Genomic DNA, 20517 nt, shown 5'->3' with positions numbered 1-20517 from the left:
GTTTGACGAGTGTTGCTTTTTCAAATGCATGTTATAAACGACTCAAACTAACAGGGATTTCAGATCGATCAGGACTTACTGATCAAAAGCCATAGTACATGAAATAGCTGTGCACAATATCGGCTGTGCGATTCAGAGTAGTTCGGCCAGGTATTATTAGTGTATATCGGCATTTATAGTCACATCCCTACCACTGATAATATAATTGTATATTATATTGCATTTCTGTCAAAGATCCTTCAAAAAGTTGCACCTTTAATAACAAAAACATGGACGTAATAACAGACACCAGCTGCACTCTTTCATATACAGGTGCAGCCTCATAACAACCTTGGAAAGGTTGTACTGTAAGTTCACATAAGATCTATTGGCTTTTGTTAGCCTTGAAGTGGAAATAATTTCTAAGAATCTAAGAGGGTTTTTAAGTATTTTTTCTTCTGCTCCAAGGCTGCACATGTCATTCACACTTAACCGGTGACGCACAAAAAAACAGCCATACAGAGACAGAAGAATAAATAAACCCTTTATCAATCAGCATCAAGTTTTTTCGTATCGTTTCGGTGCTATTCAGCGGCAGCGCAAGTTGTCTCTTTTATTGCAAACAGATAATCGTACACAAGATTTGCTGTTTACTAAACTAAACAGCTTTAGCAAAATATCTATTGCTAATAATGCTAATTAGCAATGCTAATAATCAAGGACTTTGCTGCTGTAACATGGCTGCAGTAGACGTAGTGATATTACGCACTGCACGAAAATAGTCCCTTGCCATTGAAAGTTACTAAGGGGACTATTTTCGGCTGCTGCGTAATATCATTGCGCCTCCTTCAGCCGTGTTACAGCAGCAAAGTCCTTGATTATTACGCCAGTATGAGAGTATAGTTCCTAGCCATATCTGCCTAGAAAATTGCAACTTTTAATTTTCTGTCGGTCTTAGTACAAGATGTAACTACAGAAGAGTCAAGTTTTAAATAGGAAAAATATCGAAACTCTTTGGTTATTTTTGATGATGATGCTAAATGGTCTAATCAGATTCAATGGATTGTGCTAAGCTATGCTAAAAGTGGTACCGCTAGACCAGCTGAATGGATTCCAAAAAGGTAAAAATCAAATGTTTAACTCTAGGGGAGCAGGAAAATGAACATATTTTCAGTCCCTTTAAAGAATAGCACCACAGTCATATGAGAGAAAAGAAGCAAATGATAGAAAAGTGAACTAAATTAGGAGAGCACATAAGCAGGAGAGCAGGAACATTTAGACAGATGAGTCTGCAGCTGTGTCTCTGCTTGTCTAGAGCCCCTCCTCTCTCTCTCTCTCTCTTTCTCTCTCTCTCTCACTTTCTGTCTCTCGCTCTCTCCCTGTTATTGGTCTGTGCTCCTGTGACAGCTGCTCCACTACTGCTCTCACCTCTTCTGCTGCATCCCTCCATTCACACTAAGCGAGAGGCAGAGCATTTATGTGTGCAAGTGTGTGTGTGAGGGAGAGAGAGAGGATCACCTCTTCTGCTGCAGAGCTCCATGCAGTTGTTCCTGTCTGTCTTTGAGTTGACTCTGCAGGTGCCCGATCTCTCGCTGATAACTCGCAGCTTTCCCCGCAAAGTCCTCCTCTTGTTCGCGGAGACGGCGACCCAGCACACCAACGTTCGCTGACGCTTGCCGCTTGTACACCTAGGGCAGCGGTGAGAGAGATGAAAACAGTTGCAGTGGAGAGCGCTGAGGAACAGTGGAATATCACTTAAACAACAAAAAAAAAAAACAATCAAAGGACAATAACCCTGGAGGAGTCAGAGCCAGAGACCACACAGCACGGTAAAGACTACGTTATGGGCTTGTAGGGGTGTGTGTGTGGACAGGGTGAAACATGTATGTGAGTTGATCTGTCTGTCTAACCACTGCATGACAAGTGACACTCACACAGGTAATACAACTATTTGTGAATATATTGGTCATCAGCCTTTATGCAGAAATAATCTGGATTCAGCTTTTTAGATCAAGAAAACCTATATACACAATTAAATAAAAAGTGTACGTTTAACAGTTAACGTAGACGCATGATGTGGAGTCCTCAACACATTACAGCGTGTGAAGTGATACTGCAGTGACTGCTCAAATGCAGACACAGGGCAGCTGTGACAGGGCGAGGAACAGATGTTGGCCTGTCTGCCGCCAAAACAGATGCAAGCTGTTTAGATAAACAAACACGCATACATTTTTGCCCAGCTTCTGTGGTTTCCAAAGAGAGACAACCTGTTGATGTAACTCATAGTCTTAAAGACAATTACAGCAGCATGAGTAGACGTGAGTTGTCAGATATGTTCAGATCATAAATACACCAGGGAAGATGTGACCCAAGTTACAATACATTAAATATTAAGGACAAGTAAAAGATGAAGGATAGAAGTCAAGCATGCAAAATGTAAAGTAATACAGCAAGAGTTGTTTATCTTTGTTACTTATATAAAACATGATTTCTGCTGCTTCCTTCTGAGATCAAGACTCGCATGAACGGATGAACAATAACCGTGATGACAGTTTGCCATGTGCATATAGACAATATTTTCTCTCTTTTATTTCTCTTTAAGATGCCTTGTGATGAATAGAAGATTAATAGTACAGGGAATAAGCACGCAGAGAGAAAAAGATTTATATGTGTGACAGAGAGTGTCTTGACTGTACTCAGTGGGGTATTAAAGCACATAGGTCCAATCTTTGTCTCACACATTGTTGATCAATAACACTCCACACAAACAAGTCTCAGTCAACAGCTCTTTCTGTGCATGTGTATGAGCATTCAATTACTGCTATTCTGTCTGCCTCTCTCTTTGTCTAAAACATAAGTGAGACCCAGGAGTGTATGAAAGGTATTAGTGGTGTGGTCAGACTCTGAGAAGTCACCAGACAAGCCACAGAACTAATAAGGAGTGCCAATGATACTTCTCTTTCAATGGGCTGTAATAAGTGATGTGCACATTTATGAAGGTGGTGCTAATGTAGTTATGCAAGTGTAAAAGCAGGTAGGTCTATACTGTTTTTAAGCTATGCCCCTTCTCACTTGAAAAACATGGGTCAATTAGAGCTTCTCATAGAATTTTAATATCTAACCAGTAAATGGATGTTGTGGTCTGAGTAACGTTTTTTTTTTGTCTTTGGAGTGCCTTTGCTGTCCATGATGGAGCTTGTCCTTACAAACTCTATATATGTTCCTGAAGCATCGTAATGATGTGCCAAAACTGGTGTTGTTAAAAATGAATACTCGTGGCCTTATTCTAGGAGGCAGTTAGGCTCAAGAGATGGACCAGGTGATTCCAAAAATGCAATTTAAAGAAACTGTACAGAGTCCAATGGGAAACTGTCAACAGTATCCAAGTCTAAATATTGGTTTGTTCTATTGGTTTATTTTTGGATGGCCATGCTTTTCGGTGTGCCAAACACATCTGAAGGTTATTGTGTTCTGTATTTGGATTTCCTGTTCAATTTTTTATCTTGTTTTTTTCCGAGAAAGAAGAAACTATTATGTTTAACCTCTTAAGACCCGAGCTTTGGTTTGTCTTTTTTTCAGATTTCTTCCAGCTATTTTGGGGTAAGGAAGAACCAATAAATAAAATAACCAATTTTTTTTTAAACATGAAGCAGTGTAATTGTCCATGTTTGTGTACAACAGATTCCAGTTACATAGATTTAAGTATTATGGTGCAAACAACAAAAAAATGCAGGTCTTAAGCTGCATTTAGACTAGCAGCGACTAGCAGTAGCAGATCTCATTGATTTCAATGGAAGCTTGGCGACTTTGGCTACACGAGCGACAGTAATGGTTTGCGCCGGAACACGCCTCCTTTTTTGCGCTGAAACGCCCAGGGAGCGCAAGTTCATTCCCTAGTTTGCCGACGTGCATCTGTGGAGGAAAAAACCCGCTGTGCGCCGGTGCAAAATACGAATGATACATGCGTCACTGACAAAGTCAATTGCGCTGGCTGCAAGATAGGGCCCAACAAGTCACATGCCTGAAACCCATGAATAGGCAAGTTCAGTTTTGAGATAAAGCACATACATAAATGAATACAGACATCTGTGTATTATAATTGAATGAACACTTCTTTTGTAACCAGTGGTTGCTTGGAAACTCCTGATATTGGAAAAGTTTTCATTTTACTTCATTTATCTCAATGCAGGCTGAGTTGGAGGATGATATGCAGAATTTTTAATTCCTTTATATTTCCCCATTTTTAATGACATTCTTTTATGGCTTTAACTTGGCAAGAAGTAATCTAATGTCCAAAGTATTTAGTAATGTCTGTACTATTTTGTAATATTTGCAATATTTTTTAGTAAGGGCAATTCAGTATTTCCAGTTAACCTAATCTCAATGTCTTTGGATTGTGGGTAAACTGGAGAAAGGCCAACGTACTGTAAAAACGGAAAGGCGCAGCCAGAACCCAAACCAGACCATTGCACAAGAAATATTGAATAAATAGACTATAAATGCAGTTAACATTATACAATATCTATGACATAAGTACATTTCATATTCACACCTGGCAAGGACAAAGATGCAAAATGGAGCTTGCCAAATTGATGCACTAAAAAACACACTGCAACAGATTGTTTTGATGCAGCATATTGTTTGGGATAGTGAGCACAGCTGTTGTTTTAGGACAATTTCCTAGAGCATGCACAAGGACGAAGTGTCTGATAGCGACTTCAGCTTGTAGCATTACAGTCCTGTGCCCGGTTGCATGAAAGTCCTTAAGCTAAGAAATCCCTTAAATATAAGGTTAAGGGTGCCCTTAATAAAAAATGGGTTGCAAGAAAAACCCTTAAGTGAACCTTAAGGCTGTCAATAAGTATTTACCCTTAAATGCTAAATTATTACCTTAAGTTCTGCTATGCGTTGCAACAAAGTCCTTAAGTCCAATTTTCCCTTAAAAATTTAAGGGACTATAACAGGTCCCTTAACGTCATATGCGATGGCTGATTTTATGGTTATTTAAGAAAATGAAGTACCAACGCGCATTTCTAACGATTGAAATAATCCCTAGAGAAAAGTAATGCGTATTAATAGCGGTTTGATCGTCCGTCAATCTAAAGTGTTTCCAGTTTGAATTACTTTGAGGTTTTATACATGCGGCACTTTACAGTCTGTTATTTGCGATGTTTCATTGTACACAAATCCGCCGTCTGTTGAGCTGCGTGCGTTGATTTGTTACCGCTGTGAGATTTTGTAACTACAGCAACCGCGTCTCCGCTGCCGTGTTTTGGCAGAGACTGCCGTAAAATACTTAGTATAAACACTTAGGTAAGGGTGACCGTTAAGACCTTTGTTGCAACGCTCTTAAATAAATCCCTTACCTCAGGGATTTTTTCTCCCTCAGGGAAACCCTCACTTGGGGAGTTTCATGCGGCCGGGCACTGGACTTAAACAACAGTTATGCTACAGTTAAAAGTTACTATATTATGTAGTAATGGCAAGCATTCAGGCATTAACCTTTACATCTAAAGGTTTAAAAAAAAAATACATGAAATTTTGTGTTTGTTAGTGAACACACTATATTGAATTTGTTTGTTTGTGTCGAATATATTAAGTGGGAGTGTACATGTCCACTATATACAGCGCGAGACTGTCAGAGGCAAGCATTTTTATAAAGGTACTTGAGATTAATGAAGCCGCTGCAGTAAATCGACTGTTGTGAGATGCTTAGATCAGCAGCAGATATGTCACCATTCATCAGCTTCACAATGTGTGATTGGAGTCTTGACATTTATTAGAAGGAGGCTGTGAAAGTCCTAGAGTTTGAAGAAACCAAACCATGTGGTGTTTTTGAGAGGTGTCCACCTATATTTCGATGCCATTATGTATCCCAATGTTTGGGAAAGTAGGGAAGATTGATGTCAATGAAATGAGATTTAGAATTCACTAATAGTAAAACTGGGTATAGGCTATATTTAGAAGATCCTAAGGTTTGAAAATTTAGTCTTGGGTAAAGGTTTTCTTAGAAAATAAACATCTTGTTTCATCACAACCAGAGACAAAAACCTATCTATTTATAGCCATGAGAAGAGAGGCCTTGATTAAATCCTAAAAATCCCATAGTGCCGAGTGACGTCTTATGGTGCCTGCTCTGAATGATGATTTCAGAGAATCATTAAATGAATAACAATGTCTCATGTTCAGAAATTTTTGATTCTGATGAACAAATGAATCTTAACTTAGATCTAAAGAGGCATGTATTATGCCAAATCCACTTTTACAAGGTGTTTGGACATCCTACAATGAAAAAAAATCCACCCAATACTTATTTTTTAATCCCCATTAAATAAAAGCAGTCTCATTGCAGTTTTGATTCCCTTGTTAGTGTGACCTCACACTGACAAAGCCCCTCCCACAGCCACTGACTAACAGTCCTGCATTACTATAGTTTCTGCCCTAAGGGAGTTCTACACTGCCCATAATATTTCAATAGTGAAATACTAGTGTCTCAGACTGTATTCACAGGAATCAGATTTATTTTAACTGGAAGCACTCACTGTCTCTTTCAGTAAGGGAATGAGCAGTAGCAGCTCATTTGCATTTAAAGGTAAAGACACACGTTTTTGCTCCCACCCAAATGGGGCATTTTGGACATGCTATATACGGTTTAGACTGATGTCTTGAACAAATGCCTCGTCGTCGAAAATAACAAATGTTTTGGTTTCCAAGGTAATCTATGCATTGTTTTTTTGTTAGTTATATAAATAAACTACGTTTAAAGAACTTTGTTGTTATTTATTCTTAGCGGAGTTTACCGGAAGTTACGTGGGGTAAACGTGAACGTAGAAATTTCTGAGGAGTGCTGGCATTTTTTATAGCTGAACGTCAAACTGTCAAGGAGTCGACCAAATATAAGTAACGTTATTTCCAGCAGTGATGTTATATTATGACACTCATGTTTTATGATACTTTTAATAAAATGTTCAAGCGGCTTTACTTGTTATGTTTTTGTTTTGAATCGCTAGTTAAGCCGCTAGCTAACAGCTAAGTTATGCACTATTTGTCGAGCTCAGCTCAGGCAATCGATATCAAAACCTGAGACGACGATATCTTCTTTGTTTATGTCAACGCTTGTCGCCTCTGTTGACATAGCAGCCAGTTAGCGGCATGGAAAGTTGACACAAACGGTAATCGAGTGGCGTCTTAAGGAAAATTTTAAGAGGGGTAAGACAGAGAAATGAGATTGGCCCTTAGAGTGTACTCACTCTATGCGTACCATACCGCATGTACTGGTATGCTTTGCAGAGGTGGTCTCTGGCACGGTTCACTTTACAGTTGTTACTGTAAAACCTTCTGATACATGCAGCACAAATGTCACCGCATCCTAAACAACCCCAGATAAGGTGTGTTTGGCATTTAGATAAGGTGTGTTTTGGCGAGATTTAAAAGCATATTAGGAACAGTCTGCTCTGCAATCGCTCTCGTGTTGCTTTGATGTCATGAACCAATCAATCTAGGCAGTGTGCATGATTTCAAACACACCTAATAGCCATAAACTCACAATTATAATGAACTCTATCGTGGATATCTTTCAGTTTTCTTTTAAAGAATCATATCTTTTAATGACGCAATCATACTCGGGGAGGGATTATAAAGTGTACTGTGAGAATAGCCTAGCAGAGGAGAGGTGGACAATCACACTAGGGTCCGGTTCCGTTAAGTATAATGAGTGATATTACCACCTTGTAAAGGTAGGTCTAATAGGTGCCCTTTAAAACGATTGTGTGTGTCTATTTATAATGTACTGAACAAGGAACATAAGCGTGTATACATATTAAAGTGCAAGTGAACTGCAAATGACCTTGCCTTTAGAGATTATAGCATAACAAATGCAGGTTTTTAGGTACCTTACCTCGATCTATTCCCAACCTCCCACACAGCATCCACTTAGACACAAAACATACACAGCTTTTTCCTCAAATCTTGGTAACAAAAGCATCTTTGAAGCCAAGAGCCTCGCTTAGAGACTTGCGAGTTAGGTCTGCTGCAAACAACACACACACACAGCCAGCAGCCACTTCCCTTAGGGACTTGTTACTTACAAACAGGCTGAATACGGGATCTATGGCATCTTTACTCTGCCTGCACTGTTTGAGTAAGAAGTCTGAAGATTTTTAGACTTACTGTCACTCATTATAAGGTAGGAGAATACAGAGATCAGTGTATTAGATCATTCGTATCACTGGAGACTACAGAAAGACAAACCTGAATTAATAATCTTATCCAGATTAAATTTCATCCATCTGGCCTATACCCATCTAATCTGCAGGGTGTTGGAGGTTAAACTTTAATTCACTAAATCTTTTAGGCTTGATGTATTATTCTAAACGTATTTAATACATACAGTACCTACAAAACTACCTGAGCCTTACATGTATATTAGTTGGCCATGCGTGTGCAAGGAGTGAGTACTCGGGTATAATAGATAAACTGGTTGATAAGATGCAAAATAAACACACACAGTACCAACAACTTGTTAATGCACCTGGAGCTTGCAGGGAATCAAATTGTCCTCCTTTACTGGTGATTCAGCAAAAAGCAAGAAACAGTCCGTTTTTTACACATTTAGGTAGGAAGTAAGAATGCATTTTATCTTACCTAAAGTGAATAAATCTCAAACATGTATTGCACTACTATTCTTTTATATAGCTATAATGTAAATTCCTTCCTAATATGCACAAATATAACCAACACAACAGTTATTAGTTACACATCACACAGACACATTTAATCCCCTTCACAGGAGCTGATGAGCAGAAACAAATGTTTACCAGTCTTCACATAAGGATTCTTGTATGGTGCCAAATATATTTCTCCCTCTCGCTTCGTAACCATACAGAAATGATGACATGGTCCTAATCAATGCTTTGACATACTGTGCAGATCCAATTATTTTAGCTGGCAGAACAGATTAGCTGTGCAGACCTTCAGTCTGACTTTCAACAAGGCCAAACAGCAAACGCGTCTACTGACATATGCATAACTCTGCTTTCTGTACCCACACTGAAACTGGCCATTGTATAATTTAATTTCCTTTAAATCGCTTTATAGAGTCACACATGTAAAATACATGAATCTCTTACTGTTTAGACCTTGAAGTGAGATGGGTTCAGTTGAGTCACAAGTACATTCTTTAAAGGGTACCTCGACTATGAAGACTTGTATGCTGTAATACTTTATAATTGACTAAACTACAGAAATCCATTGATAGAAACACATTAAAGCTCCCATATCACAAGTTGTTTCTGTGTATCTAACGTTAATCTGGAGTACCTATAGAGTAGTATTACCTCCTTCATATCCCTGAAGAGTCTTTAGTTTTATCAGATTTATAAAAGACAGATCAGCTTTACCGATTCTTTCCAACAATGTACAAAAAAATCGGAAGGAGGAGTTACTAGCTGCGGGAGGAGCGAGTCACGAGTCATGCAACACTGTATACAAAACAGCTTATGAATCGCTACATGTTCGTGTTGTTTATATAATATTTACTGACACGACTATTACCAACATGGTCACAAAAGTCTGACTGCAATTTATGACCCGGTTGGGACTTTTGAATGAAATCCAGCGTTAAACAGACACACGCAAAACTCTACTGCTACCCCGGATAAACAAACTATATCCATTGTTTCGTAATGCCAGCTTTCTTCTCCTTACATCCAAAAACACAATTTTTCTTTCGTGCCCTTGTTGATTCTTGATAAAAAACAAAGTTGTGATACCTGTAACTTAGAGTCCTCGGTTCTCGCTCTCCCGCTAATTGACATGTGGGCGTTTTTTTCTGGGGAAGTGCACATAAAAAGAAGTGATCCTCTATGGCTTACCCCTGAAACATCAGCTGGACCTGCATTCGGCACAGAAATACTTGTAACATGTCTAACTGCTTTTTTGACACTTTGCATTTGTTTAGCATGAGGAAACCAACGTTTAAACTGTGTTAGTAAGTCAGAATGCATGAATACCCTCCCCCCTAAATATTTTAATTACTTCAAACACGCAATACTAATTTTAAGCTGTATAGACCACCATTATGCTTCATGCATATTGCATTTTGGGCCAATGATGTGTAAAGGTCAATCGCAAACTATTACTACAGTTTATAGTAAATATTAATAGTATCCCCCATAGTTTTTCAAGTGAGAATGTTCTACTGCCCAATCTCACCTTCTTACCTCTCTTTATTTTGATCACCTTTCATGTATGTTTTTTGTATTGTTCATCATTTATGTTACTCTCTGGTTCATATTGAAAAGGCTGTACAGCAGAAGCTGATGTTCTTGAAATTAAGGTGTCAAGACCCCATACCGCCATACCCCATGCTATATGTGTGCATTTATAAAACTCCCGTCTTTGGTTTTACATAATTTTACAATCTACTGATTAAGACGTGTTTATGATGTTTACCTTGCTGTAGTGTTAATATAGCAGGTTTTGACTGAAACCTTTTTCCGTCATGTATTGTGAACAAAATGGAGACCTCAGAGTGAAAAGATTTTTTCAAAGTTTAAACATTTGTACGGTTTTTAATTTCACATTCTTATAACCAATCCCTGTGTTAATCTATTAAGCCATACGTGTATAGTATTTAAAGGTAGGTAGCTAAATGTGCAGAGAAAACAGGCAACACCTTTTCACTGGCTGGAGATACAGGCCAAGAGAATGTGCTTACTCAGACAGACGTGACTTACAGTTAAAACATACACAAAACTTGAATAAACAAGCTAAAGATTTGTTAAAAAGAATGAAGCTCAGAACTCATTTTAATTTAAAGCTGCCATAGATTAATAACCAAGTTAGTGTATGCATTAATAAAATGAGGAGTGTTCTGTTGAGGAGTGCAAAATGATTGCTTAGAAATGTCTGCCACAGAGGTATCTGTATTATTATTAAAGTGATTCAAATACAACAGACTGTTTGCTGAATAAGTAAAAGAAACACAACACATTTACTAACCTCTTGGTACATATCTCTCTGTGTATGAACAAAACTGCTCAAAAGCACATAACAACCCTTCATCTATTTGTTGTTTTTGTAGAAGACTAAACAAATGTGATTGTCAATGTAATTTCCTGTACTGTGAAAGTGCAAGTAATAAAGATGTTACATAGACATTAGTGTCTCTGCTCAGAAGAGTTACTGTCCAAACTAATGAGGTAAATGATCACGTTCAATAAAACGGATGCAGTATAACATTATTAGTAAACAAATGTTCGTATTAAATTTCGCAGTTATGAGAAGACGAGCTAAGACTTGTGTTTTATTGAGAATATGCCCTTGACAAAATGGGTTCATAATTGCTGAAAATACGGATGTATAGGGTTTCGCAGACCCCCACCATTACCCCTTTTGTTTAAACCCTGTCAAGCCAAATGCTCCAGATAATCAGTTTCACGTTGATAGCTCATATAGCTGTAGAAATTTAGCTTGAGTCATTTGTTAGTTATATAACAACATGCACATCCAGCTTTGTAAAACTGAATTAGTAATGTAGAATAAAAGCACAGCCTTAAATACTAAAATAGTAGCACAGCATCATGTGCCAACAGAGGATCCAGTAAGCCTCCATTTTCAAATTCATCATCATCTATATCTTTATCATCTATATTATTAAAACAGGTAATCACTCACAGCCCCTCATTTTGTTTCCCACACAAAAAGTGTAAGTAATTGGATTGACATTGGATTCTCAGGTCTCCAGAGAGCAAGTCGAGTGAGGCTAAATTTAAGAAGTTGAAGTGATTGCACTTGAAAGCAACTTAATGAATGCTGTGGGTGTTTGTGGATGTGATGAAAAGGACTCCGACTGACATCTACGCAAGCTTTTGATCACACACTCTTAAACTTTGCTTTAACTTCTACAGTTCATACCACAAAATGCCCCAAAAAAACTACTATAATATTTCATTACAGTTTATTACTGTAACATGTACTGCATTATGGGCATTTTTTTACTTTTTGTAATTTACACTAACATTGTACTTTGGGACATTTGTGGTATTAGTACTGTAGTGTCTGTTGTAGTAGTGGTACTGCAGTAAAAAATAAGATGACCATGTATTTAGCATATGTATAACAAATAGAGTTTCTCCATTGCATCTACCTTTGAATAATATTAATTCGCAGAGGCAACCTTAACAGCCATTTAAGGCTGAAATAGGTCTCTGCAGAATGGCTGCCATGTCTGATGGCTCCCGCAAGATTGGACTACTTTTAAACTGTTGCGCTTAATCTTAAGGTAAGATGATTTGGCTTATGGAAACACTGTGTACACTAGGGCTGGACCAGAATATTTGATTGCGTTAATATTCGTTCGATTGGTTGACATTCAATTTTCAATTTTGAGATTCGAATATTCTTTTTTGACAACATTATTAGCGTTAATGCAGAACCTCTTTATGCTCCCGCACTATAGATGGTGCAGAGACTGGTTTGCCACCAAAAACCATGAGATCGCGCCTCGAATGTAAAGCGGACTTCCTGCTTGGTAGAGGTTCTGCATTAACACTAATAATGTTGTAAATAACCTTCAATTTCTTGCAAAAAGCGATCGATTTGCTTCAAAAGACGTCAATATGTCACCAGGAGTCATGGAGAGTACGTTTGTATTGGATATGTCTGCTTTTGAGCTCTCAAAGTGGCGGATCCATTGACATTCATTATATGAGTACTGGGGTTTCTGCAAAATATCTTCTGTATTGATCTAATGAAGAGGAAAGGTCACCAACATATGGTCTGGGGGCCAGTAAATAAATAAAAAATAATAATAATTTGTTATATTTATTTAGCGCTTTTCTGCAGACCTCAAAGCTCTTTACATATGAATGGGGGAATCTCCTCAACCACCACCACCAATGTGCAGCATCCACCTTGATGATGCGACGGCAGTCATATTGCGCCAGAACACCCACCACACACCAGCTTATTAGTGGAGAGGAGACAGAGTGATAAAGCCAATTAGTATATATGGGGATGATTAGTAGGCCAATGGGCAAGTTTGGCCAGGATGCCGGGGCACACCCCTACCCTTTTTCAAATGACATCCTAATGACAAACTTGATATGGAAAGTATTTTGAACTTTGATTTGTTTGTTAGAAAAATGTTAGGTTACCTTATTAAACGTATTGCTCTTAACAGACCTGTGTTTTGTATCACTAGTACAGTGTCCGTTTTCAGAGCATTTAAGCCCTCCCACATGAGGCGTGTCGCTTCTGGTTTGTGCTGTATTGTAGTTTATTAAAAGTTCATTAACTCTTCACCCCTTGGGTCCCCAGCAACATACCTGCCACGCGTGAAGTCCATATGATAAATGGTCCTTGACATAATAAAAATGCAAACAGACACAAACAGTTCCTATTTCTGCATTTCTAAGAAAGTAGAATATGTACTACCGAAGCTTCAAAGCAAAAAAAAAAAAACATGTAACGTGAAAAACACTTAATCTGCATTGTTCAGGGAGTCTCTCGTATTCCAGAATGACAAATCTTTGTTCAGTCATCTGTGGATTCTCAAGTGGCTTTGAAGCCCAAGGACAAAAGCACAAAAGCGGTTGCAAAGGGGACAAAGTTTGCCAGTATTTTGGGCAAAGGCAGCAGCTGCTTTGTGCCTACGCTCTCTTGCAGCTGCAAGATGGTGACGACAGTCCTCTTCGAATGAATTGTCTGCATTTTTTATATGGGTGCCCTAGCCGCCCTTATCAAGGGCAGCGAGCTCCAACTCCTTTTGATTCAAGTCAGCCCATTTCAGATGTAACTTAAGGATAAATCTTTTCTTTGGGCGCCCCCGGTGTCTGGATCCAAGAATGCTTCCTTTGGCATCCTCTGCGGGTCCATGCGGATAAGATTGCCAGACCATCTGAGCTGCTTTTTCAGAATCGTGGCTTCAATGCTTGTTGAGCCAGCTTTGTCCAGGTTTCCTTGGAAGGTAACTTTGTCCAGCCAGTGGATCTTCATAATTGACCAGAGAGAGCACTGATTGAACTGCTCCAGCTGTTTGATATGTCTCCGGTATAGCGTCCATGTTTTGCAGCCATACAGAAGCGATGCGAGGACCACTTCTATGTACACTATAAGCTCGGTAGGTCACTAAAAATTTTGCTGCCCAGGTACTTGAAGGTGGTGACATTTGAAAGCTAAGTGCCATCAATGGTGATGCTTGGCTGGTCTACAGCTTTCCCTGGTGCAGGCTGTGAGCAAACTTTAGTCTTGCTGAGGCTAATAGTTAAGCCAAAGAGCTTTATTGCTAAAGAGAATCTGTCTACGATGGTCTGAAGATGGTTCTCTTGGTGTGCCACAAGAGCACAGTGATCTGCAAAGAGAGCTTCTGTGATGAGCCTCTCTAGTGTCTTTGTTTTGGCAGCCAGACGGCGGAGATCGAAGATTAATCAGTCAAGACGGTACCTAATAAACATACCCAAGTTCAGGTCTTTCACAGTGTCTAGCAGAACTTAGGTGAATAACAGGTTAAAGAGAACCAGAGCAAGGACACAGGCTTGCTTCATGCCATTGGAGATATTAAATGAATTGGATATTTTTCCACTTAACAGGACAACTTCTGTCATGTTAACAGACATTGACAATAATAGTAACTCACTCCCCACCAGTCTTTTTTTTTTAAAGTTGCCCGCCAGTTTCACATTTTCAAGTTTCACAAAATGGCTTTCAGGAAAAAAAGGCATTTGTGCAATCGATTGAGAAAATGGGTTTGAACCGTGACCTTTTGCGCTGCTAAGGGATTGCTGTACCACTGAGCTATGCAGGAGCATGATGATCAGAGATGGAAATTTTCCTCTGAATAAGTAAGACATCTATGTTGAACCATTTTTGTGGAAAAAAAATTATACTTTGTAATACACTTATAAAGTTATGTTACTGTAAAAAAACTATTACAGTAACTTATTGGAAATAGTGCTGTCAGTAAGTTACAGTAAAATTAAAATACAAAGAAAAATCTAACAGTGTACATACACAGACTGCATATATCCAGTTGTTGTTAAAGAGCAGCATGAATACTGCAAGTGCTTAATGCTTTAGAAATATGTGCTGTGTGTCTAAACCACAGCAGTGCTTGTGTTTTATCTCTGTAGAACCTGTAGACAGCTCACCATTAGCTGCTGTGTGCTTTGTTACTCAGTCTTCATAGGAAGGGCTTAAGATAACAGAAAAATAAAATAATCAAACTGTGCCCATATCTGTGCTTACAAAACAACTGCACATTGCCGTGTGTCTGCTTTGCCATGTGGAGACAAGGCAATAACAAAACACCATTTTATTTATTTGTTAACTCTCCAGTCTGAAAGGTTTAGAAACACGTTCTTTCCTGTTAACTAAATGAATGTCACTGTAAGCGTAAGAAAAATGGTTGGATAGAAAACACTGAATGATTACACTTAACGAGCAGCTAAGAAATCCTCTTTGGGATTAGTTTTTGTGCCACGGAGATAGGGGAAGAAACTGTCACACTTAGATTCATGCATCTGGCACACTTTTGTCCAAAGCTACTTATAATATAAAGATAAAATTAATAGCTTGAATTCAATGTGTGTTTCCTGGGACTGCACCCATAACCTAACGCGATTCTCTAACAAGTGTGCTTCCGACACTTCTGTTCAGCTGTGAGCCTTTATGTAAAGGGATAATGGACTTCAATTTCATAGCACATTTAAATTCAATGTATGTAACTGAAGGGGCTTATTTCACGATAACAACCTGCTGCCTGTGCATCATTCAGCTTATTACACGGCTATTTACCTCATAAGTTAAGTAAGGAACATTAAATATTGATTTGACAAATACTTTTTAAACGAATGCAGACCTTCCATGAGAAAAACCTGTAAGATAAGACAAGACATTCAAATGTCTCAAACACGCTATTTGGTTTAATCATGTGTAAATATAACATCATATATGTTATTAAAATATATATTTATATTCAGTGTTGGGGTAACGCATTACAAGTAACATGCATTACATAATAATATTACTTTTCTGAAGTAACGAGTAAAGTAACGCATTGCTTTATAAATGTAAACATTAATATTTGAGTTACTTTTTAAAAAAGTAATGCGAGTTAATTTTCAGTTTAATTTATTTGTTTTATAAAAAATAGTATACTGAATTAAACTAAACGTATTAACGTAGAATTACGCACTCTATGCGTGCGCGCCTGAGCGAGAACAGTTTGAGTCAGAAACGAAGACAGGAGGGCAGAGCTTGACATTTTTGCGATAAAAATACTGAATGCGGAACTACTTAGTCATATAAAACACCTGCAGGGCCTAAAAGAGATCAAGTCTCAGCCAAGTAAGAAAAAGTAACTTAAAAGTAACGCAAGTATTTCTTTTTCATGGAAAGTAACTAAGTAACGCAATTAGTAAAAATTTTTGGGAGAAACTTAATATTGTAATGCACTACTTTTAAATGTAACTTTCCAAAACAATTTTTTGCAATATTAAATTGTACCTAAAAATTATATGCAGCATCCAGGTTACTGTGTGTTATTAGTTTTGAGTGGTTTTTATCTGGGAATAAGAAACTTGAAAATGTTGCAACTGGCCAATCAGAATCAAGCATTCCAACGAGCCGTGTAATAAAAATATACAGATCAGTTCTTTCAAAGACATTTGTGCACATTCTTCAGAACATTGCTCCACCAAATATGTCAACATTTTACTGTCCTGAGTAACATGAAATGGTTGACGTGACATTTATTATTGATTCATTATGACATTCATTAGGCCTCTATTTTAAAGCTTTTTGGTGATACAGTTACAATGACGAAATTAGTTTTGTCCATTTATGTTACAAATGAGCTTCTTATATTGGATTTGAAATGTAAAATAAGATGACCTTTCAGTAGAGAAAGAGAAATTAGAGCAAAACAGTTTTCTGAAAATGCAAGTGAAAACTGCTTATGTGATTACTGCCAAGAGAAAGTGAATAAGAGACAGACAGAGGAAACCCTACTGGATTCACAAATACAGCAGTACTTTTCCATGACGACATTAATCGATGCTCATAAGTGTTCTCAAACGTAGCAAAATCTAAACAGTTAAAGGCATTTGAAGGATTTTTCTCAGATACTGACAAAAGGCTTGTAGCGTACAACATAACAGGGACTGGAAACAGTGACTGTGTTAATCTGTGATCTTAAAAGGCTATACTAATATAGCCTAAATCATAAGCAGCCCGTAATGTCTCTTTATTGTTCTTTAATTGACATCGTGGCTATATTTCTTTATCCAGCAAACCAAAACAAGTTCTCTCGTTCCTCTTTGAAATACAATTATGCAGTGGCATTGTTGTCATTAATAAAAGAGAAAGGTCTGTGCGCCGGAGCAGCATGTTCTTTGCCCAAAGGCCTATATGTCATTACTACAACTGTTGCATCTTTTCCTTCAGAATAACATGGTGACATTAGAGAGACGAAAACCAGTTGACTTCCCAAGACAATGAGGCAAAAATCACCACAAATCTTTCCGTAATTAATCTCATAAACAGCAATTAACAAAGCAGTCTAATTAAATCCTTAGAGAGTTGACTGTGAGAAACACGTAGCACAATAAGAAGCTTGAGTATGAAAACTTAGTAGCACTGGTGTTAGTATATTAGAGTGACACTGTGTTAAAACCCACAGCTTTGACCATCCCATCCTTATTGCCAGCTTATTTTGGTTTAAAGGAGATGATGTAAATCCTTTTTACAGTCATTCAAATGGTAACTTACTATTATTTAATGCTTAAAAGATAACAATGAAAGGAAAACGCATACACAGTGTGTCATAAATCTGCTGGTAAATATGTAGATTCCTGAAGTATGCCATAAGCTAATTCCTATACTGTATCATTCTAACTTTGCATGTTGTCATATTTGTGTGTGAAACTCATATGCGTACATCCTGTTCCTATTTCCCAGAGCATGAGGCCATGATGAGCTGTGCTCAGGCTGGATCGGAGGACAACCCTGCCAATGCCAGTGCTGACGCGAACACCAGCCTCAACGGCACCGCCAACGATGAGCTGGAGTGCAAAATCTGCTACCAGCGATTTAATGCGCACAGCCGCAGGCCCAAGATTCTGGACTGCCTGCACCGTGTGTGCGCCAGATGTCTCAATAAGATCCTGGACATGGGCGACGGCTCCAGCTCCATCAGCTGCCCGTTTTGCCGTCACGAAACACAGGTCAGCGAATACGAAGTGGCCGGACTCCCAGATGACTCAAACATCATGTCCCGTCTGGCGGTGCGGGACAAGTCCTGGAGCTCAGACCACAGTAAGGAAGTAGTGCTGACACCTAAGAGCCTGTCCTCCAATGAGAGCCCCTCCCACGACTCATCAAACTGCCTGGTGATCACCATAATGGAGGTGCAGCGGGACCAGCAACGTTCGCCAAGCCAAAATGGCAGTTCTGATTACTATGGCGACCGCAGTCAAGACTCTGTCTCTGTAGCATCCAACAGCGGCACGGTGGACCAAGACGCACTTTCCAAGTTCTGTAATCATGTGCCACGAGTCCTGGTGTGGCTGTTGGGCTTTTTCTACTTTGGTTCGTTGCCGCTTGGCATCTACTTGCTAGTGATTCAGAGAGTGACTCTGGGAATTGTGTGTGTGAGCTTGGTGCCGTCCAGTCTCACGGTCTGTCTAGTCTACGGCTTTTGCCAGTGTCTGTGCCAGGGCATGTGCGATTGCTCCAACAGGGGGTGACTGGAATGAAATTCACCAATGAAAAACCACAAGCTTCTTCATCTTACCACACTGAGAGGAGATAAGAAAAAACACTCTACATCAGAATAGTCCCTCAATGTCCTTGCTCTGAAATGCAAACGGTGCGATCCGGCTTTAAAAGGGATGTGCACAAGCAGCTTTGATAAGAGGATGGTCAAGTATTAAACAGAAAGGTCAAACTGGAGGGCAAACTATTAGCTTAAATAGTTTCTACAAACACCCTTCAAGCTCAGACACTGTGAAGTAAACATCTGACCCAAAATATTTTCAATGGAGATCAAAATGTGATACGCAGGTAAGAGTTTATTAAAAGAAGAGTTGAGGGAAGCTTAATGTGTATTGCAAAGCAGAGCAGATGGTCCATAAAAATAGTTTTACAGTGGATAATTCTCATTGCTATGAAATATAGCACACATCCTGATTCACTCAGTCACCATAATAAGGCTCAATGAGCAGAACTGGCTTGAGACTGATCAAATGTGTCTGGTTAAAGACTTTTAGGTATTACGAAATGAAAGTGTGGGAATCCATTAGGGTTAGAAGGAATTCAAATAAAAAAGTTTGATTCACATTGTTGTTCTGTCCATCTGTTTAAAAAGGCCTAACATGCTCTCTCTCTTACTCATGGCCGTAGCCAGGGTTTTAAAATTAGTGAGGTGGGGGGGTACAAGTTAACAAATGTTATCCATGTGAAAAAGTGCACAAAAATACAAATTTTTTTAAATACACTTCGTAAAATGTACTATTTTTGCATACTAATTTTGTAGCTTATATACCATTTTCAATATACCTAAAAATCAATTAAAGTATTACTGCCATTTTGTATATACTTTCAGGTGCACTGAAGTCCTACTAAAGTAGACCTTAACTTTTAATTAGTTTATTTGTTCATTAGTTTATTTGTAGCATAACTTTACAACTTCACATAACTCACAAAGTACTTGCTAGTATTTAACTCTTTCCCCACAATTGAAGAGTTAACTCATATAAAGGTAGGATAGAATTTTTTTCTTTGAAAGCACAGAGTCTGATCTTTCATATGATATATGTTTTAGTACATTCAAAAATACTTTACTTTTTATCTTTGATCTAATGTATTCTGTCTTAACCTTTCTGTGGGGTTTGGGGGATAAACTGGGACTATTGACTAGGGTTGAATTATTTATTTAGTTTTCATGCAACAATGCTTATTATTGTAATCCTTTTAATAAGCAATATTATATGAACAAGAACTTTACAAGATACTAAAGAAGAACTTTGTTTAGTGATCTTATTAATGTTTTCACTTATTAAAGGTTTACTCATAAATTGAATGAAATAACTATGTTAAAACTATGTCTAAAAAGGGGAATGGGGTTTTAATAATGGGATCTGGCAACACTGTGAATTCAATCTCCGTCATTTAATACAAAACTATACAGTAAACTGTCCAAACTTAATTATATACGTAAATGACAATATAAATCCCTTTGAAAAACTAATAAATAATTCAGAGAACTATAATTTTCTTAATATGAAACATTTACAGAGGTCCGGACCACTGTGACCTCATAGCTGGCTATGGCCATGCTCTCACTGACAACAAAATGTGAAAATGCTTTTTCACATGTAGTTTCGTGACATGACTATAAAATGAAATGGAATAAAATAAGTTTACACACCCAAGAAATGGACAAACTGTTCTACAGAGCGCATTTGGTCCCTACGTTGCCTCAGATGACGACATGTTTGTCCTATGGCGGCTACCATATGCATTTTGAAATTGAGAGGC

The 20517-nt window shown here is 38.3% G+C and overlaps 2 protein-coding genes across 4 annotated transcripts in view; one reads left to right on the top strand and one right to left on the bottom strand.

The window, feature by feature from the left end:
* cep89 (centrosomal protein 89) overlaps positions 1 to 20517 on the bottom strand; it is a 72145-nt gene that overhangs the window by 13016 nt on the left and 38612 nt on the right. For all 3 annotated transcript variants that reach the window (XM_055206071.2, XM_055206084.2, XM_055206078.2), the window contains one exon: positions 1498 to 1667. In XM_055206071.2, coding sequence (XP_055062046.2) covers positions 1498 to 1667 — 170 coding nt within the window. The remainder of the gene's footprint in view (positions 1 to 1497; positions 1668 to 20517) is intronic.
* Positions 1661 to 19293, top strand: LOC129445020 (E3 ubiquitin-protein ligase RNF182). Its single transcript, XM_055206093.2, has 2 exons — positions 1661 to 1808; positions 17938 to 19293. Exon 2 carries the CDS (start codon positions 17949 to 17951, stop codon positions 18723 to 18725), a length of 777 nt encoding a protein of 258 aa, XP_055062068.2. The 5' UTR covers positions 1661 to 1808; positions 17938 to 17948; the 3' UTR covers positions 18726 to 19293.

Source organism: Misgurnus anguillicaudatus, chromosome 21 (genome assembly GCF_027580225.2).
Source record: "Misgurnus anguillicaudatus chromosome 21, ASM2758022v2, whole genome shotgun sequence".
NCBI classification, from domain to species: Eukaryota; Metazoa; Chordata; class Actinopteri; order Cypriniformes; family Cobitidae; genus Misgurnus; species Misgurnus anguillicaudatus.
Note: the sequence above shows the minus strand (reverse complement) of the source record. Positions and strands in the feature narration are given on the sequence as shown.